Source organism: Centroberyx affinis, unplaced genomic scaffold (assembly GCF_046629955.1).
Source record: "Centroberyx affinis isolate AG114_WGS23_722 - 3 ecotype Tasmania unplaced genomic scaffold, CSIRO-AGI_Caff_v1 ptg000801l_1, whole genome shotgun sequence".
NCBI classification, from domain to species: domain Eukaryota; kingdom Metazoa; phylum Chordata; class Actinopteri; order Beryciformes; family Berycidae; genus Centroberyx; species Centroberyx affinis.
In genome coordinates, this window is record NW_027279405.1 from 1 (window position 1) to 26,591 (window position 26,591).

Consider the following 26,591-nt stretch of genomic DNA (forward strand, 5'->3'; position numbering starts at 1 on the left):
ATCATCATCATCATCATCATCATCATCATCATCATCATCATCATCATCATCATCATCTTCATCATCATCATCATCATCATCATCATCATCATCTCCAACCACCACCACCACCACCTGTACGATGACTGGTAAAGTATACATCGCTTCATAAAGTGTGGCTAAAAGCAGCCCTCTGCAGCATTCAGAGGGGCGGTTGACTAGACGATCCTGATAGCATGCTAATGGCCTACACTTGTTGCCGTGGTGACCAGCTCAGATGTTTGCATGGTCGTTGGTCAGTCAGTGTCAAGTCTCACCACAAATTGAGTCACAAAGTGTCAGACAGGATGATTAGTCTAGTCATAGCTTAGCCCCTTTGTGACCCCACAACACTGATACAACAATTGATTGTTTAATTATATCAGTGATAGGTTTGTTGATGAGACGTTTGGTACATTTTCTGCTGCAATTTCTTTCCTCACCCATGTTCTCTTTCGCTTCTTCCCTGCCTCTCTCTCTCTCTCTCTCTCTCTCTCTCTCCCTCTCTCTCTCTCTCTCCCCTTCCTTCCCTGTCTGTTTTTTCTCTCATCCTCTTAGCTGGCAACTTGGGATTCCACTCGTGGTTTGAATGGTAGCCTAAAGGAGAGTCGGATAGAGAGCGGTATGCAGGGAGTGACGCTCAAGATTGTTACATTACTGGTAAGTTGGAGTATACTGCATCTATTAACACCTGACCTTCGTAGGCAAATATTTTAAGAAAACAAGCAGCACACTCTAGAGGCACTTGCATTCATATACAGTATTTATGAGATTGCTCTAAGCACCTATAGATTAGCCAATAGTTTGAGAGTTTCTATTTTGGTTTAAAAATGTAGCCAAACATGTAAATACACAAAAGTCCCTCTGTTAACTGTTTGTACAGTTAAAAAAGCAATATTTTTAATTTATTTTGAGCATCCAGTCTCAAGATGCTATCCTGTTGCTACTAGGTTCAATGATTTCTTAGAAAATCTGCAGGCCAGGCTTATCACAGGTGAATGGAAAGCTGATTAGGGCAATACACGATCCTGAAGCACTGGACCTCTCCTAATCCACTTTACACTGCTTGGTCACAGTGAGTGGCCATTCCTCTCTGGGAAGAGGGATTTGTAAAGCCTTCTTCTCCATCTCGCCCAGTGAATCTACAGCATCAGAAAGCCATTAAATTCAACACCACAATGTACCCGCTTATCCTCAACTTCACTAGTTCTAGAAGCTACAGTCACTGCCCCCCACCTCCTCCATCTCTCTCTCTCTCTCTCTCTCTCTCTCTCTCTCTCTCTCTCTCTCTCTCTCTCTCTCTCTCTCTCTCTCTCTCTCTCTCTCTCTCTCTCTCTCTCTCTCTCTCTCTCTCTCTCTCTCTCTCTCTCTCTCTCTCTCTCTCTCTCCGTTCTTCCTCTTCTTCACACATGATTTACCTGCACCATATTTATTCACATAAGTTCTGCTCAGCTCTCTCTTGGCAGTGTCGTTTAATCAAGTCATTTTCCCCAGCTCCCCAGCCCCAGTTCAGCACCCTCCCCCCCCATCTTCTTCAGCACCCTCTCTCTGTCCTCCTCCTCCTCCACCCATTTAATTCCACCCTGACACTTCCAACCCATAAAGAAGAACCATGGTTGGGTGCAATAAATTTAGAATGGCAATTTCTGGCTGATGAAGCATCACCACTCGCCATGGCGCCATGTGTTACAGGTCAACAGTCGCCCAGGAAACTCTTTTTATTAAGATGAAGTTTAACTTAGACCACCTCAGACGCTCTTCATAAAGGTGTCACCCTAAAGTTCTAAAGATGACTGAATGCGTCCTCGCCACGGCTGCCGATCTGCTCCCCGAGGAGATTATGGAGCATCTTGATAAATGACACGCCTGTGATTAAGTACACATATACTCTACTCTGTTCCAGGGTTTGAGGATAAATGGTGGGCTTAAAGACAAAATGCACACACATTCACATTGCTCAGCATTATCATTGTGTCAGTAATGCATTTCCCAAAATCTTCCCTTACCCCGTTGAACTATATTCATTCGAACAGGAGGAGCCTTTTGTTATGGTGGCAGAGAACATTCTGGGTCAACCGAAGAGATACAAGGGTTTCTCAATCGACGTCCTGGATGCCCTGGCAAAGATCCTGGGCTTCAAGTATGACATCTACCAAGTCGGAGATGGCAAGTATGGCTCAGCACTCCCTAATGGATCCTGGAATGGCATGATTGGAGAACTCATTGGCAAGGTTAGTCTTTTGATTTCAGTCAATTGATTTCCAGATAATTTTCTGGGAATCAGGCCACATTTTCTGGTTTAGAACTGAGAGTGCAATTATAAAGCTCAGTTAGATGAAAAAGATCAGACAAACACTGTGTGGACCCACAAAATCAGTCTCCAACTATCAATTTGTTCCAGTGTATGACATCACATAGTAATGGTTTATGATTTCAAGCAATGTTTGAGAACTTTTGAAAGTCTCAGATAAATAACTGTTGTGGGTCAACAATAATATATGAATTTAACCCCCTTTGATTGTTGGTAAAGGTTTACAGACATGCTCCTTGATGTTGTGGTTGTAAACACGGCATTCTTTAAGAGAAGGCCTTTATATTTTCTTCATAGAGGTTACTAAATTCCTGTAATTTACCCTGTGGAGAAAATTATAAATATTATCATGTAACCTTATGTGAACTATCACAGCTGTCAGCCCAACAATCTTGTACTATTGTTTGTCAGAGGAACCCTATCACTCACACCACAAGTGAGCGTCTCTGATTATGGTGTGGAGTGAACAATGTGGTGCTTAATTCAACAATCCCAACATGATTACTATCACCAGGTCCAGCTTGTGTCTACAGATATGCCTGTAAGAGGTTGGCGGTGTGTGTTTAGAAAAAGAGCAAGCTGAAAGCTACCTTATGCTTACATGTTGAATGGATTCTTAGAGAGAGCTTGGTGGATGGGTGAGCTGACCAGAGGGATATAATTAGAAAACGCAGGAATCCATATTTATTCACTCTGACAAACACATATCACAGTATGCCTTATAAATGTATCATATCCCTTATATGACACAATGATTTAAATGGACCATGATATTTTCTAACATAAAATGGCAAGGTAATAGTGTGGACATAATATAGAAGTCTGTATTTTTAATTTCACGATTAAAGATTTATCCATTCATGAACGATAGTTAAGTATTGTAACTCTAGTTCTATGATCACAGGCGGAGCCCTCTAACAGGGCTCTATTGGCTTAGCCACTCATCTAGTTGCCTCAGCGCACTGAAATTTGCATGCACGTGCTCAGCCAATCAGGATGAGCATATACACCCTCTATGGGGCCTCGCACTATAAATGGCTCATTCAGCATCCACTAAGTCTACAGCGACTCGTGGAGTGGCAGGGCGAACTGTTAGAGGGCTCCGCCTGTGATCATAGAACTAGAGTTACAATACTTAACTATCGTTCTATTTCACACAGGCTTCGCCCTCTAACAGGGCTCTATTGGCTTAGGGGGCGAAGCCCGATGACTTCACTCCCTGCCGAGACACTAACACGAACAACATGCTGTGTCATAACCTGGATTGACTGTAACAATGCAATAGGTCAGCCAGATATGATTCCGCTCACACCCATGTATATACAATGGGGGGCGTGAAAAACCAACGCTACACTTAATCATGTTGACAAACAGTAAGGTGTAACGCTGGCCAACCCAGTGGCCGGTCTCCATCGAGCTTCAACACGAGAGACTCAGGCCTAGTAGGTCATTTCTTCATAGGTCTCGTGTACCAGTACTGAGTACAGAACTGGAGAAAGACCCAGGCACATCCAACAGATAGAACCTGATGAATGGACAGGGCATCGAACAGGATGCCGCTGTGCAGATCTCCTCCACACCTGTTCCACTGAACAGTGCCGTCGACGCAGCCACACTCCGTGCTGAGTGCGTGCGGATGACTGCAGGAGGGTCCCTACCCGCTAGCACAAAAGCCTGTGATATTCCCTCACAGAGCCAGTGGGCGAGTCTCTGCTTTGATAGGGGCTTGCCAGCCACACTGTCTGCATAGCACACAAAAAGCTGCTGTGTGCGCCTCACCGTGGCTGTGCGTTCCACATAACATGCCAACGCACGCACAGGGCATAAACGGTGCAACCTCTCCTCTCTCTCCTCACCATAAGGAGGAGGATAGAAAGACTCCAGCTGAATCGTCCTAGACCGAAAAGAACTACTGATGTTCTTGGGTGCAAAAGACGGATTCTGTCTGAGTGTGGCGCCACTCAGGTCCCCACGTATCAGCAAACAGCTGGGATGGACCGAAAAAAGCGCACAAGTCACTCACTCTCTTAGCTGAGGTCAAAGCAAGCAGCAGAGCCGTCTTGACCGACAACAGCTTAAGAGAAGTCTGCCTAATCGGTTCAAAAAGCTCCTTAGACGGAGCCTCCAAGACCAAAGGCAGTTGCCACTGGGGGGCGGTGGAACGCACCACTGGGCGTTTTCTCCTAACCCCCTGCAAAAAACTCTTCATGAGGGGGTGGCCGAAAACCGACCAGCAGGCACTGGAGGAAAGAGAGAACAGATCCAATTGAACCACACCATCCGAACCGATACCATCCTAAGCAAACTGAATGAGCTGAGCTTTTAATGCGCTGAGGCGACTAGATGAGTGGCTAAGCCAAAAGAGCCCTGTTAGAGGGCGAAGCCTGTGTGAAATAGAACACATTAGATTCAGTTTCAACATCAAACCACATACACAAGACTCAAACATATTAGGAGAAGAAAGAGAAATGTAAGAAGATCACACATGAGAAATAAAACAGGAACATATGACTCTGCACCCACAGCGCGCCGACCTGGCCATATCAGCCATCACCATCACCCCAGAGAGAGAGAGCGTGGTGGATTTCAGCAAGCGCTACCTGGACTACTCAGTGGGAATCCTGATGCGCAAGTCGGAGGAGAAGATCAACATTTTCTCCTTGCTGGCACCATTTGACTTGGCGGTATGGGCATGCATCGCCGCCGCCATCCCTGTGGTGGGAATCATGATCTTCCTGCTCAGGCGCATCCAGGCAGTGCGTTCCCAGAACAACACAGGAGGCCACCCGCCACCCTCTGTCTCCACTTCGCTTCAGAGCGCCATCTGGATCGTCTACGGTGCCTTTGTGCAACAAGGTGGGTGAGAAGGGTATAGTGTGGCCACCACCTATAGTACTGGACAGCAGTTACCAATTATGTGCCATTGAGGACCAAGAGTATGTAGGTTTTCATTCCAACTAAAGTATAAGGGATCAGGCTGTTGCTATCCAGTTTTTAAAGGCAAAACCCAGAATCAAAACAGAACAAAAGGGCAGCAGTGCCACTGAAAAAATGTATTTACTTTATGGGATTAGGGACATTTTTACAGTCTCAATTTTATAGATAGGAATTTTGATAAGCTGAATTGTAGAAATATTTTTTGTTCCAAAGATTTAAATTTGTGGGTTGAGACATTTGTAAAAACTATATTTTCAGTATACAACACAAACTGATCAAGTGTAGCTACCATTTATATTGTTGAAAAAAAACGATGTTTCTGATTAGATAGAAATATGTATCTGCAAATATCGTATAGATGTAAGTTGTAAGATGTAAGTGAGTGTAACAAATCGTAAAAATAGTGTAACATATTACAAGAAGAGCAGAATAATGGAGAAGGTTGAACATGTGTTAGACCACAGATGTATAGCAGCATGCCTATAAAAAGAATCCCATGATATGAAACTGTAATATAAGACAGTAGCACATTAAACTGATAGATATACAGACATGATAATAGAAGTTTAAATCAAAACAAGTCCAAGCAATGGAAACACATTTGTGAATGTCAGTATGAATGCTACACAGTAACAGCACCGGGAAACAATCTGAGGCATAATGCCCACCCTAGCATTTTCTAAAGGTGTCCTTGTCAAGGGGAATGTCCCACCTTTAGGTCTGGTTGAGATCCAGGTATCTCCAATTTGGATAAATGACTACTTCAGCAACTGATGTTAAAGCCTGAACTGCATTTATCAAAGTCTGGCCCACTGCCCGTGAGCCTTTTTAAGCCCAACGCCCACTATATTTTAGGAAGAGCTGAATTCTCTCTCTTTCTCTTCTTTTTTTCCCTTCTCTTTTCTGGCTCATGTCCTACCATTGGCACTTCTTGTTTGACTCAAGGGCATGGCATTTTTTTCATGGGATGACGTAAGTCACTTTGATACAGATCTGACTGCTGATGTTTAGTGCGGCATTGTCAGAGGGCGTAAACTTGGCAGACATATTCCCCCAATGATTTCATAATGATATTCCAACAGTTGGCTGGCCTTTGTTGTAAGTTCAGTACAGATGAAACTGACTGCCCACAGACACACTGACTTTCCTCACTCGCTGGTTATTTTGAATGGGAATTGCCCTTCCTTTGTCCCATAAGGTGGTCAGGGAAAAGTGCCACTGATTTTGATTTGCCTTTTTCTATTCAGGAAATAATACAAACCTGTCCAGGAGATTGAGTGAAAGAAGTGTTTTCCTTTAATCAGTTGGTTGCAGAGATGACAGGAACTGAAGCACAGCGGTCCAGACTTTTGCAGTAGGGTCTAGGGGCAACATCCAGAAAAGTTTCAAGATGCACAATTCACATGGGATGACCTTAGCAAATCAGTCAAAGCCATATGTGATAAAAATGACTGATGTTGGAGTGCTATACAACCGACAAGGCTTTCATTTTTTTCCCCAAGCTGTCCTAAGGGCGCAGCTGTGTTGATTGTGACACTTTGAGACAAATATGTTTTCATTACTTTTCACACTCCTGAATCTTTCAGATAACATTTCTACAGCTTTACTCTTCAAAATTAAAATCTATGCTGACATTTTCCTCGTCCACCTCATATGCTGTTTTTGGACATGCAGAGAGAAAGCAAGAGAGAATCTAAGTCAGTGTGACAGAGGAACAGTGAAGATGGAGAGGCTAACGTGACGAACCCATCTTTCCCCCTCAGAGAAAACAGGGAAAGCAGAGGATAAAATATGTGAAGGCAAGAGTTAAACAAGGCCAAAAACGAATTTAGATTAATGAGTGTTGTGAGTTATAGAAAGATTTGGGAAGTAGTATACGTATGCAAGTGTGTAAAGGGCGTTCCAGTCTAGATGGTTTTGATTAAAGAAATGCAAGTTTTTGGGGGATTGGCCTGTTGGTCAACTTACCCAGTAAAAGATGAAAAAAATGAGAAACGAAGGTCATCCATGTGCCCCCAGTAGATCGTTGGCGCCAGTGCTCCAACACTAGCATTACCTCAAAGTGAGAAAATGACTTGTAGCAGCTCTAAAGCTAAGTGGCAAGTCATTTTAAAAGATATGCAGTTAATTCTGTCAGTTTTGTGTAGGAGATTGTTAAAATTTACACAAAATATGATACAAAAATTACATACTGTTTTGAGCTAACAGGGGCTACTTTCCCTGTCAAAAGGTCTCCCTTCCCGTGAGACTTTGAGCATGATTTGTTTTGTTCCATGGGAGGTGAACATGATGGGAGACTGTGTTCAGCTAAAACGTGCTCTGCAGCACATTAATATGTAGGTGCTCACCTACAAGTTCCAAAAATAAACCGCAATATAGCTGCATCAGCTATTGAGTTAATATATCATTTCTATGTATGAATTCACAGGCCATAAAAACCAAAAAAACATCATTTATTACTAAAAAGTCACTCATTTTATTAAGTTGCATATGATCACTTTATATACACAGTACAAAATATAAGAGACACTCAATCTTTTCATGAAGTACACTAATGAGGTGAATCCAAGTAAAATCTGTTATTCTTATTGATTTCCCCTATTCAATCTATACGAATCACAAAGGAGAAGATGTAGATAAATAGAAGCAGACAGATTTTTAGAAGGTTTAGATGTGAATTGCACAAAAGAGGCTGCTACTCAATATCAGAAAGATGTCCCAAATATTTTTTACAATTACAGTGGCATATTATTCTTTGGCATTCACCATACAGTAGGTTAAGGATAAGAGATATGTAGTTACATGAGGTCCTGTGTGGTGGTAACTAATATGAGGCAATACAGTATATAATAGTGACGATGTGTCTGTGTCTGTGTGTATACCTGTGTACATCTTGGTGTTTGCACCTGCTCCTCCACAGGCAGTGACTCCATACTAGGATCGGTGGCCCTGCGAATTGTCATGGGCAGCTGGTGGCTCTTCACCCTCATTGTGTGTTCCTCCTATACGGCCAACCTGGCCGCCTACCTCACCGTGTCGCGTATGGACAACGCTGTGCGGTAAGACACATCAACTTCAATCATCATTTTCAATCAATCTGTGTTTGAACTCAGTGAGGTGCAGTTTTCCAAGTACTCAAAATATACACATTTATACGCCGACTACTTTGCCAAGGTATGATCAAGGTCCATTAATCTTTTCTGTGGTCCTTTTATGTCTTAAGCATATCATTTCCCATACACAGCATACCACACAGCATACCAAATGCATTCATAGCACTGTAAAAAAAAAACTTCCAAATAGTGTATTTCATATTTTAATTCATAAATGTGAATGCATTCTCACTCACTGAAGTAATAGAGGCAACCTTCTACTCAACTGTACTTTACCTTGTAGTACATGGACAATGTTGGACAATATTAGTGTATGGACTTTCAAAACATTAAAAACCTCAAACAACACAAGCTTCTATATCATTTTACATGAGCAGTTTGGCTGATAAACAACCTTGAAATGTGTGATTTGGCTTCTTCAATGCTTCAATACAGGCTTGTTTATTCTTATAAGGAGCTTTCCTTTGTGGTCGCATTCACAGGCTTTCTTTATGTTGCACAGTATGGAGCCTGCACATAAGGTAGTATGAATCATGCACAACACAGGTTGACATGCGTAGGTGTTTGTGTGATATTAACTACAGGGACAAGTGCGGTAGTGCAGGCTGAAGGTTCATCCGTGTGCTTCTCTCATCAGTTGCACTTGGTACATAGTGTTTGGTATGCTTTTCTATAATTTCTGACGCACTGCCTAACAAGTAGGCTGTCCTCAGTCCAAATGTTATTTGTCAGTAAATCCAATTTGGTGCGCTCTCTCTCCCCAAAGAATAGGCAGAGAGGTATTTGATTGCATTGGGTCTGTCTACTGTTGAACAAATAGCCACATGTGGACATGTGAGGCGAGGGCGGGAATGCTAATCAGCACCCAGGTCACCTGTAAAGGGACCATGTGTGTGTGTGTGCGTATGTGTGAGCCTGTTTGAATGTGGACATGTGTGTACTTTATGTGTGTGTGTACATTGGACTTATGTGAGTGTGCATGTGTGTGTTAAAGTTGATCTCTTGACAAAGAGACGGCGGGGAGTGAGGACACTGTTACCAGATGGTGAGAATGAACGGTAAAGACACATGCTGTACAGCAGGCCTATTCAATTGGCGGCCCGCGGGCCAACTCCGGCCCGCCAATCAAGTCACACCGGCCCAAAAATTTCAAATTTAAAACCTGAAGAAAAAAAAATCACGCGAATAATGGACATTTTTGCCACAATAAATCCTTCAAACCAGCAGAGCGCTCCTGTGTAATGTAAACTAGATCCTGTTCTACATACTCCGGTATGGTAGGTGCAGTGTTGCCAATTGGGCGACTTTGTTGCTAGATTTAGTGACTTTTCCGACCCCCCTGGCGACTTTATTTCTCAAAAGTGACTAGCGACAAATCTGGCGACTTTTTCTGACCATGGGAAGCAATGTTAATGTGTTGAATCCCAAAGCATTTGGCAATAAAATGGTATGGCTGATGCCAGTTTTCTCTACTTGCCTGTCTAATCCAGAGAGGTCTGATAATCACAGCGCTTCCAGTGTAGCTCCCTCCCTCTGCTGAGAGCAGGGACTGTAGGATAGGGTCCACTTGTAATTGCTACTGGCGTACGCCGAAACTGGCCTGGGTGGGCGGAGTCAGCACAGGCTACGCCGCAGTGTACATAACAAGTGCAGCATTATATATTGATATGCAAATTATCGTATGACATCATCAATGTCACTATCAACGCTGAAGAAAAGAAAAGTTAATGCCGAAAATCGTCAATTCAACAGTGACTGGACTGAGAAATATGTGTAAATAAAGAAAAATAAAAAAATTGAAAAAATGAAACTAAGCACTTGGCCTAGGCTAATTACTTAAAGAATGCCTATTTATTTTCTTTTTTAATTTATGATTAGGCTACTTTTGCAATGTAGTGAAATAACATTTTTGAAGCGTTGTGTCAAGTGTACATACATAATGAAATGAAATGTCTGGCCCCCGGGCCCTTAGCTTTCTGACAATGTGGCCCTCTGAACAATATAGTTGAATAGCCCTGCTGTACAGTACATAACTTCTCTGTTCTCTTTATAGTAACTACTCGATTAAAGAGTAGCATGTCTGGGATTCACCTGTTGGCTAATCTGTGTTCATTATGCAGAAAGGCTGAAAGCATTTGGAAGAAAAAACAAGCTATAAATCTTTTATGATATCATGAAAGTCCATATTTTCAGGTGTCAAAAGGTGGTTAAGGATGCAAGAGCGGCATACTTCTCCAACCTGATATCAAAAACTTGTCGAGGGTAACTCGAGGGTACTTTCCAAGATAATAAACTCCACTGTTAATCCCTCTCACAGATACACTATTTAAGCCTCCCTAGGGAAGTGTGGGGAGTGTTTGGTTCTTTTTAACAAAAAGATAGAAAACATAAGACTCCAGATCTCCCTCCCAAATGGGAATTATTTGATTTGTTGAAAGATTCTGCCATTTTGAGCCTTTTTAAACCAATTACCCTATTGTTCTGTCCACGTGATTTTGTTCCCACAGAAATCTTGTTGATTCTTAAAGTTGTTGCTTTTTTAAGTAACTCATCTATTATAAATAGTTCTCTGGCCACTGGTCTGTTCCACTAGAGTTTTAAACATGCAATAATTAAACCCCTCCTGAAGCAACCTAGCCTAGATCCCTCAAATCTCAACAATTACATTTCTCAAAATTTCTTAAAACTGCCATTTTTATCAAAAGTTTTAGAAGTTGTTCTCATTCAACTGTTACCTTTGTTGAATAACAACAATCATTTTGGAGAAATTCTTATCAGGTTACCACTACATAGCGCTGACAGAGTCCTTCTCAAAGTAACAAATGACCTCCTATAACAGCAGATGTAGGAGATTGCGTGATTCTAATTTGTTTGTCAAGTCAAGTCAAATTTATTTATAAAGCACATTTAAAACCAACTCACGTTGATCAAAGTGCTGTACAAACCAGACATAAGCGTCAATACACACAGCGCATGGGTACAAATCGACAAATCATTGGCATAGGCACATATCAAACCACATCAGGAGGATCCAAATAATAAAAGTAATAAAAGTTTTGAGCCTGGACTTGAAGGAATCAATGGAGGGGGCAGATCTGATAGAGAGGGGGATGCTATTCCACAGTCTAGGGGCTGCAACAGCAAAGGCGCGGTCACCCCTGAGCTTAAGTTTAGAATGTGGGACAGCCAGGAGCCCCAAGTCAGACGACCTGAGGGACCTGGAGGTGGAATAAGGGGTTAAGAGGTCTGTGATATAAGAGGGAGCCTGCCCATTCAGGGCTTTAAAGACAAACAGGAGAACCTTGAAATTAATTCTGAACCGCACTGGAAGCCAGTGGAGAGAGGCCAGAATAGGGCTAATATGGTCTCTCTTCTGGGTACCCGTCAGGAGCCTGGCAGCGGCGTTCTGGACCAGTTGCAGGCGGGACAGGGACGACTGACGAATCTCAGTATACAGGGAATTGCAATAGTCTAAGCGGGAGGATACGAACGCATAGATGACCTTCTCAAGATCTTTGAATGAGAGAAAAGACTTGATTTTGGCAATAGTGTGAAGCTGGAAGAAACTGGCTTTTACTACTGCATTGACCTGCTTGTTAAACTTAAAGGTGGAGTCAAATATCACACCAAGGTTTTTGACAGGGGTCAGGGGGGCCAAATAGGACAACTTCAGACTTGCTTTCATTCAGTTGCAGGAAGTTTTGTGCTATCCAACACTTGATATCCTCAAGGCAGTCCATGAGACTGTTTAGATTGGTTTCAGGGGGAGATAGAGCTGTGTGTCATCCGCATAGCAATGGAAGGAAATGTTGTACTTTTGAATGATTTGACCAAGGGGAAGTATGTAAATAGAGAACAGAATGGGACCTAGGATGGAACCCTGTGGGACCCCGCAGGAGAGACTAGCTGGGGGAGAGGAAAAATTGCCTATGTTGACGGAGAAACTTCTATTGCTGAGGTAGGATATGAACCAGGTCAAGGCAGTGCCATCAACACCAACCCCGTACTGGAGACAGTCAATTAAAATGTCATGATCCACTGTATCGAACGCTGCGCTGAGGTCAAGAAGAATCAGGACAGCACAGTCACCGGAGTTGATAGAAAGGAGCAAATCATTGGACACTTTCAACAAGGCAGACTCTGTGCTATGGTTTGGGTTTGGTTATGGGTTTTTTTCAGGAGGGGCTGGACCACTGCGTGCGGCTATGTCAAAGACATCCTTCAGGAGAGCAGTGGGGACAATAACAAGGGGGCAGGTTACAGATTTCATAGAAGAAACAATCTCTATAAGGGAGGGTAGCGTGTTGGATTGGAAACAGTCCAAGACAGATGAACAGACCAGTGAGACGGCTAGGTCACAGGTGGAGAGGGAAATGTTCATTTTGATGTCCTCAACTTTGCTAATGAAAAATTTTAAAAATTCTTCGCACTTAGTTGGGGACATATCTAAGATGGTACTGGGGGCGGGGCAGATGACAGAGTTAATGGTACTGAATAGGACCTTGGGATTATGAGAGTTGTTGGAGATGAGGTCAGAAAAGTATTTTGCTCTTGCAGCCTTAACTGCTTCCTGATATTTGAGAAGATTGTCCCTCAAAATTTCAAAGGAAATTTGAAGCTTATCACACTTCCACTTCCACTCTGCTTTTCTGCACTCCCTCCTTAGGGCTCTGGTGGTGTCATTAAGCCAAGGCAAACCTTAGGCTTAAGCTTTTTCAATTTAAGGGGGGCAACAGAATCCAGAATAGAAAAGCAGGTGGTGTTAAATAAGGAAATAAGTTCCTCACTGTTGAGATGGGGAGGAGAAGCCTCAATAGTACAGGTACTGGGAGCAGCTATGAGGGCCTCGGAGAACTTATTGGCAGTCGAAGAGTTAATGTAGCGAGAGCAACTTACAGGGAGCTGAGATTTAGTAGGTGAGAAAGGCAGGAATTAATCAAATACAACAGCACTATCATCCGACAGAGAAGCATCAATTATTTCCATATTGCAAATCGGAAAACCAAACGATAAGACTAGATCGAGTGTATGGCCTAGCTTATGAGTAGGGCCAGTAGTAAACTGAGCAAGATTAAAAGATAAAACCAGATGCATAAATTCACTCACAAGAGGCTTAGAGGGACAGCAAACATGAATATTAAAGTCACCAAGAATTAGGACTCTATCAAAGTTAGGCATGGTATTTGAAAGAAAGTCCGCAAATTGTGGACCTTAGTGTGGCTGTCGATCATACTGTTCTAACTGACCACCTTGAGCACAGGGTGGGTATCTCTGGCTCAGCACTGAGTTGGCTTAGATCCTACCTTTCATCTTCCTTCACCTGAGGAGTCCCCCAGTTCTCAATTCCAGGCCCTATCTTTTTTTCCCCTCTACATGCTCCCATTTGGCAACATCATTTGAACATAATGTCTCTTTCTATGCAGATGATACCCAGTTATACCTCCTGCAAAACCTGGTGACCCAAACCCAACTAACACTCTTAAGAACTGCCTCACAGCCAGAGATGGATGTCTCTAAATTTTTAACAACTCAATGATAGCAAATCAGAAATATTCTTATTTGGCCCTCCCACATCTTGTTTATAAGGGTCTTGGTAGTCTTGGGTGCATGAGATATTAATTTTTCTTTGTGCATCACAAATGTTCTTGTAAATAAGGCTTTAATGCCTATGCCTTGGGACATAGAGATGAGATGAGGAGTAATGTTCTTTTCCCCACTTTTATCAGAGTAGTTCTCTAACTAATCTAACATGCAAAGTTAGTGCTGTTGTTCATGCAGGTGTGTCAGTGATCGCATCTGCAGATGCACACACATGCAGAGATACATGCTCAACCGGAGAAACACAGACTGGGAGAGAAGTCTTTTCTTTCTTTAATGTGTCCATATGGCTTTTATCCTCTAAGATATCACATGAATCAATACTAATTTTAACAAACACCTTTAAGACTTTGGCTGGCTGTAGTAGCTGTAACTGTTTTCTTTTAAACTTAGTCCTTGGTGTTGATGTTTTGATGATGGCTGATAGGGCCAAATCATCATATCCATGTCAGGGCAACATTGCATTTATAAACCTGGTTACAGCCACCAACTCTGCAGCCAGGCAGAGAATTATAAGGGCTCATTTACCGTTAAGCTCCTTTGATTCATACAAGACCTTAGAGGAAGCAAAGAAAGAAAGATTACTCTGCACTGAAAGATTGCTGTGTGTGTGTGTGTGTGTGTGTGTGTGTGTGTGTGTGTGGTTGGTTGGTTGGGCCATTATAGCTAATGAACAGAGGGCTAGGGTTTGACCTCTCTGTATTGATCTTGACTTCTCAAAGGGAATGTTGCAATGCTATGGAGAAGAAAAGCCAAGTACGCGACAATGAGAGAGAGAAAGACGGAGAGAGGGCTTTAAAGGAAATAGATGAACAATGTTGGTCCTGTAAATGGATGGTTTAAATTTTGTCTTTGATTTTTAAAATGGGACACCATCTGTCTATTGTCTGATATTTTTCTAACAATGGTACAGAGGAGGCAAGGCCTTTCACCTCTTTTATCTACTCTATCCACTCCAGGTGGTGAATCTCAGTTTGTGTGTGTTGATTTACGTTAAATCTATAGTTCCAGAGTTCCACACTGCACATAGAGGCCACAGTGCTTGTGTACCCTCATAGATGTGAGCTGTTAGACAAAATTAGATTGGAATATTTCACACTCAATGCAGTGGAGTTACTGGCTTGTAGCCACACCAGATAGGCTGTCAATTAAATGGCTGAATTAGCATAACGTTGTTATCTTCAGATGAGCTATTCGATTCTCTCACCTTTTAGGTAATTGGATGGAAGACAATCTTAGCTATGTACACATTCCAATACACATTCTAATCTAATTGATTTACTGTAGAAATGTAGCAAATGCATAGACCAACATGTCAAACATACCAACCCAACACCATTCAAGGAAGTAGGTAATCATCCTGTCAGATTGCCGTTCAAATTACATTGGAAGCAAATTCTAATTAGAGACACATTGCTATTTAGCAACAACATTGTTGCACAAAATTGGCAATTATCTTTGCAGAACTGAAGGCATACAACATACAGCCGCAAGGAGCCTACATTGCCTGCTGCTCACATACAATACATAACATCGGCCTACATTACACCCACATCCCACAGGAATTTACCAGGGACTGTATTAAACCCAGAGTGTTAATCTGTCTCTAGTAGAGTAAGATATAACTTTATCAGGGTTCGCCAACATAATAAGAACATTTTGTGGGTCTGATCTTAACCATGGCCATTATCAGCACTGAAGGTTAACCTAACCTAACCTAATCTAATCTAATCTAATCTAATCTAATCTAATATAATATAATATAAATGGTTAACTGGCCATCATGATTCTTCAAAACTGCCGATGACCCCTTGGTGCACATGTACTGTATGTGATTATGTTAACATGCATATATGACTTGTATTTGAAATTACTGGGGTTACAGCGTGGTTTCCTTCGTTTTCCTTAGTGGGCTAAATCTGTCCCCACACAATGAAATCAGGGGCTGGAGGGGATGGATGAAGACTATGAATTGTGCTGTGTCTGTCCCTCAAACATGATATCTTAGGTGGTGATTTTGACAAAACCTGGAGGAAAGATGTGTCTTTGCACTGTGTTCTGCAGGTTAAATACATTACACTGATTGGCTTGATGGTGGCACTCTAATTGTATGTCAAAATTTTAAAAGGCCTTTACTGCTACACCACTGGTCCGATTTTGATGAAATTTGGAGGGATGATGCATCTTTGGCCTAAAGGGTGCCTGCATCATTCATGGGGGACATGTTTACCTGATAAGGTGTGAACTAATTTTTCTCATTGTACTAGATCCGTGTTTCAATTGCATAAATGTATCTGTGATTCGCTCACAATTACTTCTGAGGTCAGTGATTGGATTGTATTTGGAGGAAAACAAGGCCTGGTTGTCATGTTACAAGCTAATATATTACAAGATGTGGCAACTCAGTTGGGAGCAAACATTGACAAATGGCAATTAGTCATGCTAGTGAAAAAAAGCACAAAAGACATAAACATTGTACTAATTATAACACGTTATTTTGCTGTGGCACCATGTACGATTCATGTGGCATACACAAACTGCACTGTGTCTTTGTGCTCTAATTTCCCCAATATGCATACTTCTTGCTCTCAATTATGTTAGTTCTTCATTTGAGACTAAATAAAATGCAATTTGGATTCAATTTGGATTATCATGGTTGCATGTCTTTTCCAATTACAATGTTCTATAAAGTCTAAAAAGGTCAAAACTCCAGCAACACTTGCAGTATATAGAACAACTTTATTATTAGACCATTGGTCTAACAATAAAGTTGACATTTTTAGACCTTTTTCCCTTCTCCATGCACCTTGGAAGTAGGTGAAGTTGTGCCAGAAACCCCTACTCTGCTTCTACAATGTTCTATAAAGTCTCATGAACTAACTTGTTGCCAATGTGACCCTGGCTCCAGGTCTTTCCAGGACCTGTCCAAGCAGGTGGACCTGGTGTATGGAACAGTGCGGGACTCGGCCGTGTACGAATATTTCCGGGCCAAAGGCACCAACCCCCTGGAGCAGGACAGCACCTTCGCTGAGCTGTGGAGGACCATCAACAAGAATAATGGCCACGAGAACTCTGTCTCCAGCCCATCTGAGGGCATCAAAAAGGTGATGATTTATTTGCCTGAACATTTAACTCATATTACATGTATAGGGTTGATGAAATTGGTTGTAATTAGTCATGTGTGTCACTACCTAGAATGTTGGCCAGTATAATATTGACCTTTGTTAAAGGAACCAGCACATTAGACCAGGGGTCATAAACCTTGCAAAATGATACATTAAATGCATGTATATACTCAATGTTATGTCTTTGGTTTGATGCAGGCTCCTCTTGAACAGGCTGCACCTGGGGAAAAAAGAAACAAAACTCCAAAACTCAATTTTTAAACAGTGTTTGGCATTTGGCTGTGGGTAACTCAGGGAAGATATGCAATACTAAATGTCAGAATTTATCAAATTAATGGTGACTTAAGTCATGTAAACTATTTAACAAAGCATTTCAGTTTGACCCATTAAAGTAAGATATTAATAATAGATTCAGCTATTCTTTCACAAAAAGAAGCAGGGCTTAAATGCAGAGATAGAGAACATGGATACATTGCTTTGATGTCCACAAATTGTACATGCTTGCAAATAAATATCTTTCCTGAAAAATGGAACTGAATGCTGGGAAATGCCTTGATTATAATCAACTGTAGCGTGATGTGTCACAGAACCAGGTAGGAACAAACTGTAGTTCACAGAGAAATAATTACTGGTCCTGATTCACAGAGGTGTGGGAGTAAAGTGACATTTTTAATCTATTGAATTCTGTGGCTGCTTTAATTGTTCTTGATTACCACAAGCTCAGTGTGCTGGAATTAATATTTTATGCCCTCTCTTTCTCTGTCTCTTTAATACATAATACAAGCACACAAACATACACACTCTATTGCTATCTCTCTCTCTCTTTCTCTTTCTCTCTCTCTCTCTCTCACACACACACACACACACACACACACACACACAACAGAATAATCCCTAATTAAGCAAATTAGACACAGTGGAGTCTAGACATACACACTTGTCATTAAACCACCTTATTATTTGAGCAGCTAATTGCATTTGGTGCAGTCAGGCCAGTTGGCATTGCGCAGATACATACATCAATGGAAAATGTCGCTTTTTAGTTTCTTTTTTAACTCAAACTCCAAACAAATTTGATGAGAAGCCATTTTATTCACAAATGAAAATAGTTGATTACTTAATTACAGTGCTCTTCATAGACAATAAACCATAATAATAATCTACCGTATGCACTTCATTCTGACTTCAGAATGATTATGAAAAAAATATATAACAGACTTCAGTGGGTTTGGAATGTGCATGATTTTTTTTACTTTTTTCTTTTCTTTCTTTTTTTCAATTTTAGTAAGTGTGCATTCATGTATTAATTATTTAATTCATTGATTCATTATTTCATTCATTCATTTTTTTTTATTTATGAATTTATTTATTACGGGTGGGTGAACTTCAGGACCCTGCGCAGGCCAAATGAGATGTGAGGTGAAAAGGCTGTTCACAGTTTTATCCGCTGACAGCACAGCTTTACTGCAGAAGTAGGAAGGAGGGACACCACAGGGAAGAAAGGCAGGACAGGACATGCAAAACAACAACAGAAAAAACAAACTCACTTTCCAAAAGGATTTCAGACAGATTTCAGCTGCAGTGGTTCGAAACATTCTCCACAGTGTGCGCTCGAGGCTAAAGCACAACAGTGTGTCTCTGAGAATATGCTGCATGCTGAGAAATGTGATGCTAGGAAAAGAAAAAGCTAACTTTACTTAGAACAGGGGATGCAGCAAATTTGATCTTTGATCTCTCTGTATTTTGTGTAATGAGTAAGCAAAAATAAAAAGTTTATGCAAATTTCTGTCTAAATGTTTCGTAACCTGACCTAGCTCCACTGTTTGGTATAAAACGCTGAAGTTGTACTGTGAAAGTTGCAGTTAAAGTTGTTCAAAAATCTGTGATGATGTTTTTTGTTAATTGTTATTAGGTGTATGTTATGATATGAAGAATTAGCTAACAAGGTGAAAAAGTCATTTTCAATTTCATTCTAATTTTAAGAGGATATTTTAGAATATTTGTGTGAAAGTCCATGCATACGTTGATTAATGTGTTTTTGCTTGTCCATATGTAACAGACTGGAACTGATCCTCTTTCTCCTATACGGGATTATAGGAGTCAATTACACAGGAACCCCTCCTGGGTTCCTGTGTAATTGACTGGTAGCTGTTCACTGTTTCTCGGCTAACCCAGTGTCTCAGTCTGCTTCACACACGCGTTCATGTAACTGTCCTGTGTGTGTCTGTGTGTGTGCGTTTGTGTTGCACTGTCCAGGCAAAGAGAGAGTCGTTTGCCTTCCTGTGGGACATGGCGGTGGTGGAGTATGCCGCGCTGACAGACGACGACTGCACACTGACAGTAACCGGAAACAGCATGAGCACCAGAGGCTACGGCATGGCCCTACAGCACGGCAGCCCCTACAGGGACCTCTTTTCTCAGAAGTACGTATATTGCTATATATTTATTGTACCAAGTAATTCAGCGGTAAAGCGCACACCCATAAGAAGGTGAAAACCATCGGTCCAAAGTAAATAAATATATGACGGTTGCACACTTCTCTCCATACAAAATATCTTTTTTACACCATCAACATGTTTCGGCAGTATGCCATCTTCAGAGTGTCAGTGTCAGGGAGAGAAGTGTGCAACCTTCATATATTTCTTTACATAATTATGGTTCAACAAATATTGCATCGTAACAGTGATATCATCTACTGACATTTCCCAGTTTTTGTATCATGCTACTTTTAAATCTGTTGCATGAAGTATTAATTTTGTTAATTAATTAATGTTAATTGATGTTGTCAAGATACAATGAAATATGTAGTTAAAATGTAAAGATATTAGCAGCCGCAGCACAATTTCTCTTGGAGAGATAGACTGGGCTGAGCAATGCAACGATATATATTTTATATTTTCACAGTCTATATTGGCTGATAAATTGCCCATTGTTTTTGTCCATCTGCCTTTTGCCCAGATAAAAACCAGAAGTATGTTTCTCAAAATATTTGCAGTACAATTTCAAAAGATTGATAAACCAGCCACTGAACTTTGAATCAGAGCCACATAAATATCTCTGCCAAGTAAATATAAATTCAGGACAAGTGCCATGTGAGATTCATGGATTGATTACCCTGTAAATCGCTAACAGAGCCTGGGTAAAAGATCTTAAATGCATTACTTTTATGGAAAACAAAGGGCGAACATGTGAAGGGATTTGGGGTTGTGATGTTTCACAGTGTATAAATGGGTGTATGTCAAAAGTTGTGGCAGCTGTGCGTGTGCGTATGTGTGCGTACGTGTGTGTGTGTGTGTGTGTGTGTGTGTGTGTGTGTGTGTGCATGTCTGTGCCAGTCACTGCTGAAGAGGTTGAATAATGACTGTGTGGAAAGCCAGCCACTCCAGTGGGAGAGATTCACTGTCTCGCTTCTGTTTCCAGTCAGCCGTCATCATTCTCCTCCACAGCATCCATCCGTTCCTCCCTTCCCTCTCCCTGCTCTCTGTACGCTAACTAATGGGCTGACTGTAGCATTTGCTCATCTCTGTGGCAAAGCTTGTACAACTTGATACGAAACTCATTTATTTTGAAGCGGCTATTGTTTTCCATTCCTTTGTTTACGCAGAACTGCTCTCACAGCTCTTGTAGTGTTTAGTAATTGTTTCAACAATGCGTCAATATCACATCTTTCCCCTCTGCTGCTGTACGAACTGCAGCATTTAATAGCATTCTACCAACTATGGTCCGTTAATGAGCTAAGAATCAATGCTAATAAATTAACAGTGTGCATTTCAGAGTGTTTTTCCTGTCTGAAACTAATTCTGTTAAGCCTGTTTTTTTGTTTTGATTAGTTTTATTGCATGAGCTAAGCTATTGACCTAATTAGTGTCTGTATTATCAAGTAACTCTAGTCAGGGCAGAGTAGCCTAATATTATTGAGTCGCTAATTTTCATTCATTATTTGTCCATGTAAATTACTTAATTTTCCACTCTCTTCTCCACTTTCTGTAGGTTGCAATATGATTATTCTGTGTTATATTTTTATCTAGATTGATGCTTTTCAAGCATTTGTCTAGGGTCCACTATTATTTCACAATGTCATGCACCTATGTGAAAGAACCACATACATTCTCTTTTTCCTTTCCAGGATTCTTGAGCTTCAGGAGAAAGGAGACCTGGACATCCTGAAGCAGAAGTGGTGGCCGAGGAAAGGCCGCTGTGACCTGGACAGCCACGCAGACGCCCAGCCGGAGGGAAGGGCGTTGCGGCTCCACAGTTTTGCCGGTGTCTTCTGTATCCTGGCAGCAGGGCTCCTGCTGGCCCTGCTGGTTGCTGCACTGGAGACCTGGTGGAACAGCAACCACTGCCGGAGAGAGCAGCCCAAAGAGGTGACCACTGACAACTCGTCGGGCCAGGGCCCAGGCCCAAGCCTGCTAGCCCAGAACCGGGCCGTGGTGGCCACCACGGGCCTCCCGGCCCCACCAAGGCCCCGGTCAAGACCCAGACCCCCGGGCCCCCCGGTCCTGCCCAGAGATGCCACTGCCACACTCTACTTTATGGATCCAGCAGGCGCTGACGCCAGCCCCGATTTAGTAGAGCTGCAGTACACCCAGTTATAATAGGTGTGCCCCTGTGCCCTGACGATGATAGTTCAAACATCATGTGATCTATCTATTCATTCCTTCTCATGTTGGGAGAGAGGTTGGGGTGCTTTGTTAGGGACTTCTCTGAGGCTTCTCTCTCAAAAACAGTTACTGTGATTCTCTCTCATACTGATTTTTAACAAATAAAAAAACATGAAATTAACATTTTTGGCTGAACAAACAAGGGGATTGATAATCATGGTTATTTCTGATAATGCGAGAGAACCACAGTTGGAATGATAACAGTAAATATAGTGTCATAGTGTGGCAAATTCAAAACAATATACTGAAATTGTACTTCTGGGTCAATGAGTGCTTCAGTTGTACAATAGCTCTCTTTAGCTAATCCATTCAAGTCTTAACACTTTAGAGCTCTGACTTAATGTAGCTGCAATCGACTGGGCAGCCCCTCTGCATGAGGCGTCCAGACAACTAAGGCTTGACATGGATCCCTAAACTAAAGTGTGAGCAAAAGCAGATGCTGCATAATCTAAGCCTTGACCTGCCTGTTTGACTTGACAGTCCAATAATGCAATAAGAGCCACTGGACGAGGACACCCATTCAAGGCCCAATCCTATCCGGAAGATTCAACAGACAGTAAATCAAGCTCCACCCATGCCAGTTTTGGATGCATGAGAGAGTTTGAGTTACTGGTGTTGATTTTAATTTAAGATTCAGTCTTTTGTTTGCAGCTGCTGTCATAATGACCACATACTGCTGTCATGCTAGACACACAATAGCCTAGCAAACATTCACTGTCTGATTATTAATGGACTATTAGACTATGAAGTGTTTGAACATTGTCATGGTCATATACTCCATCATTATTGTGTTTCTAGACATGTCTTAAATTGTTATAAACATCATTGGTACTTCCCCTCCTTGACAGCACAAGCATATGTAGGCATTATGACAGCCATTTCAACTGAAAACCTACTGCAAGCCTATACACTTATAAGCCATTTTACCTGAGTGACGACTTATTGCAATTATATGTCAATGTCCGGATACGCAAGGAACCCTGTTGGTTATGTATCGTTGTCTATGATCTCCAGCAGGTGACTAAGGATTACAGTCTGGAAAGGGTTTCTGGTCCATTGACATATAATGACATAACAAGTGCTTCACCGGAAGGGAGGCGGGACATATGGACAGACAGAGAGAGAGACTGGGAAGAGGCAGAGGCTCTTGACACAGGTCAGGAGAGGCCTGACATACTGGATGGTCATTGGCTGTGTCAGACGGAAGGGGCGGGGCATGGGGCCGGGCAGGGGTAGATTCCAGTCACTTCATTGGTCATCTCACCCCATGGTCTCTCCTGTTATTTGGCTTTTTTGTCTTGTCTGTCTTCAGTATGGCTCGACTTAAATGGGTGCATGGAGATTGAATGGGATGGAATTGCAGTATTGGAGGGCAGGGTGCAGCCAAAATATCTAGCACTGTTGGTGAAATTTAATCCGATTTTGAATTACGCGCTCTTTATTTGGCTTCTCCCTCTCCTCTCTCATATTTGTGTTGCCCCACTGATGGCTGTTTATGCAAAGAAAGAGAGAAAGAAGATTTGAAATGAATGTTTCTTCAATATGATTTAGACGAAAAGACACATTAATTACTCTTTTGTCTTCCTTTGGATCACAGTCCCATGAAGTCTGATTCATTAGCTTTGTGCGTCCATTAGAGCCTGTCTTGTGAACAACTGATGCTCTTCATGCAATGGAGTCGCTGAGGTGCATGGACACCTTGAGAAAACTCAAACGCTCTTGCATGAAGAGACATCTTTGTTAGATTCATTTGAGAAATGGAGACATTACCTTTAACGATCCCACATTTGAGAGTCAGTGTTTTAAGGTAATGTCTCAACATCACAATGTCTTGATGTTCGCTGCTTGAAATTCTGCCATATTGTTGACTGAATATTTGGGTTTCTTGAATGAAGCTAATATACATGTGTAATTTTAGCATCCTTCAAATTGACAATGTAATGAACATAACTGGAGGTGTGTTAAACTTTCCTTAACTGAATTATGATTGAGTAGACTGCATTGCATGTAGCTATCTGGTCCTGATGTTTAAACAACTGTTTGTAACTCATTTTTTCCTGTTCTCTCTTCCTCCTATCTGTTCCAATTCCTTATTTTACCTTCTTACTCTTCTTACTATACATTCATCTTCTATTTTTATTCTCTACTCCTTTGTTATACTCCACCTACTTGCTTACATCCTTCTTCCACTAAAACATCTGTCCACTCCCCTTTTTCTTGGTCTCTTTTGTTCCACCCTCTCTCTCTCTCTCTCTCTCTCTCTATCTCTCTCTCTCTCTCACTCTCTCTCTCTCTCTAGGACAAAGAGGTGAACCTGGAGCAGGTCCACCAGCGTTTGAACAGCCTCCTGGACGAAGACTTGGCCCACAAGCAGCTGCCCGGCCAGTCTATCGAGATCTCTGCCCTGGACATTGGCAGCATGCAGCCCAGCCAGTCCCTGGAGGCCTTGTCTGTACGGGACTACCCAGCCCATCGGGGGGGTCCACCACTATCTGTGACCACCTTCCTCCAGGAGGGTCATGGGGCAGGAAGGACACTGGGCGCAGCCGCTGGCAGGACCCTGCCCCTGCCCCTCAGCAGCGCCACCATGCCCTCTATCCGCTGCAAACACAGGGCGCCCAACGGGGGGCTCTTCCGGCAGAGCCCAGTCAAGACACCCATGCCAATGTCCTACCAATCAGTGCCAGGAGGACCCATCCCAGAAGCCATTGAGCCCAGCCACGGGACGTCCATCTGAGCACGAAGAACAATCACAGACACTCGAGCTCAAAAAGAACAGTGCAGAGCTACACAGAGTGCTAACGGTATGGAGAGATATAAATAAAACATGGACAAAAAAAGATTTTTATTACCAGAGAGGAGGAATCAGTGGGACAACACACGATAGGACTTTAAGAGACTTTAATGTACATATTTGTAAGTACAAAGAGAGAGACAGGCAACATTAAAAAAGTGTATTTTGAATATTCTCAAAAGTTGAGTTTAAAAAACAGATATAAAAGTATTAAAAAAATGACTGTTTGAATGGCTTTGTAAATTTTGTTCTAAATGAATAAAGGTGACAATTCTTTGTGGTTGTTTTCTAAGTGCCAAGTTCAAAGATGTTTTCTTTCAAATGAACATTTAACTGAATGTACTATGAGAATTCATGATAAAAAAAAAAAATAGACATTTCACACTTCAAAGACACTGGAAGAATTGATCTGTTTCATATGAAAAATAAAAAAAAAACATGATAGAAAAAACATTGAGACGTGTCCTTGAAAACATACTTAAGATGTTAGTGTCACGTTGTTGTCTGTGTATTCTTGTGTCTCTGGGCTGGAAAGTCTTCATGTTTGAATACACAAAACACAATAACAGAATGCCTTTTTCTCTTTTACACAAGGTAATAAAAATACTACTTTTACATCTTGCCTTGACGTGTATATAGCATGAACCTTCTTCACACATGCATGTATGCAAAGGTCTGCTTGCAGTACTTGGGGAGATTGCTACAAGCATAAAGCCGTCATTATTTGGTTGAAGCCTCTAGGAACAGTGTAATGCTCTTGATAAACACAATGTCTCTCCACACTCTTGCCAATCTTCCTAGCCTGTGGCCTTTCAGTGCAAGCCATCCCTCTCCATTAAGTATTTTTGTGCACATAGATCGTATAGAATCAGTGTAATACTGTTGATTTCTGTCAACAAATAATACCAACCCCAGCAAATAAACCCAGCACGCAGGTTACTATTAGTACTCAGGATTGAGCAATCTTCTGGCCAGTACTCAGTCTCTTGAACCTCACGCTCAACCTTCCCCTCAAACAGCCAACCACTGCATGTAAAAGATTTATTGAATCAAATGTTGAAATAGTGATCTAGAATTGCATTTTGGGATCGTTTGCTGATTAATGTTTAATGCTGTAGTTTCAATGTTTCAGCTCTCACAAGAGATGTGTGAATGTCTATAGAGGCAGTGAAATCAAAAGAGAGAAATAAACATTTATTAGCTTTAGTTCAGTGCTGCAAGTGGATCAAAATAGTGAGTGCCAGATGTAGGAGCATGTCCTTGGGGGTTATGGCATCTTTTTTTTTTTCATTCAACAATAAGCGCAAGAGCAATACATTCTTATTTTAAATCCATTACAGGGACATGCAGTATAACCGTCATCCAAGGTTCGAAGGTAGGAAAACTAGAAAAGCTGACCTCAACCAGAGGGATCAGAACAGCTCAATAAACAAATAAAAAAACTTGTAGATTATAAGGAACGGGACTAGTATGCAATAAATTTAGTATACTTAGTATACAAATCATAGGACATCATTGGCATGATACAGATGTTTGAGCCCAAAGGACAATAGATTTTGATCCTGTAGCCTGTATCTTAAGATTGTATCATGATGGGTTGTTTTTTGTTTTTTTTCTGTCATGACATGTTCAGTCACATGAGCTCATTTACACCTCACAAAAACAGTGTTGAGTGTTCAGTGGATATTAGATATGTAAGAAGTTAGTTGACAGCTATCAATTCTAATGCTAACTACTGTATTCCTGTTTCAAGCTTTGATTAAAATATGACTCGTCCAGAAAATCAATGCCACCTTGTTACATGAAAAGGATTGAGGAGGGACAAATTGAACACTTCAGGTGATTGATCTTGCCTTTGTACTGATGAGGCTTTTGTAAGAGACTGTAAGATGCTTGAGTTTCAAAGTGAATGGAATTCTATGATGGGCAGAGGGTAATGTGACATCAATACAAATCACATATCTAAAGACACAATCAATGTACTGAACAATGAAGAAGATGTAGAGAAATAATGGAGACTAGAAAAAATGT

The 26,591-nt window shown here is 41.6% G+C and overlaps 1 protein-coding gene across 1 annotated transcript; it reads left to right on the top strand.

Annotated features, from left to right (window-relative positions):
* Window positions 1-576: 576 nt before the first annotated feature.
* grid1a (glutamate receptor, ionotropic, delta 1a) lies at window positions 577-24,503 on the top strand (the record flags this gene model as incomplete). Its single annotated transcript, XM_071520415.1, is given in 10 exon segments — window positions 577-678; window positions 2,052-2,249; window positions 4,855-5,185; window positions 8,187-8,325; window positions 16,886-17,081; window positions 19,359-19,525; window positions 21,229-21,469; window positions 22,781-22,878; window positions 22,880-22,922; window positions 24,066-24,503. Coding segments are annotated over 10 exon segments (1,953 nt in total), but the record flags the coding sequence as incomplete, so codon positions are not given.
* Window positions 24,504-26,591: the final 2,088 nt, after the last annotated feature.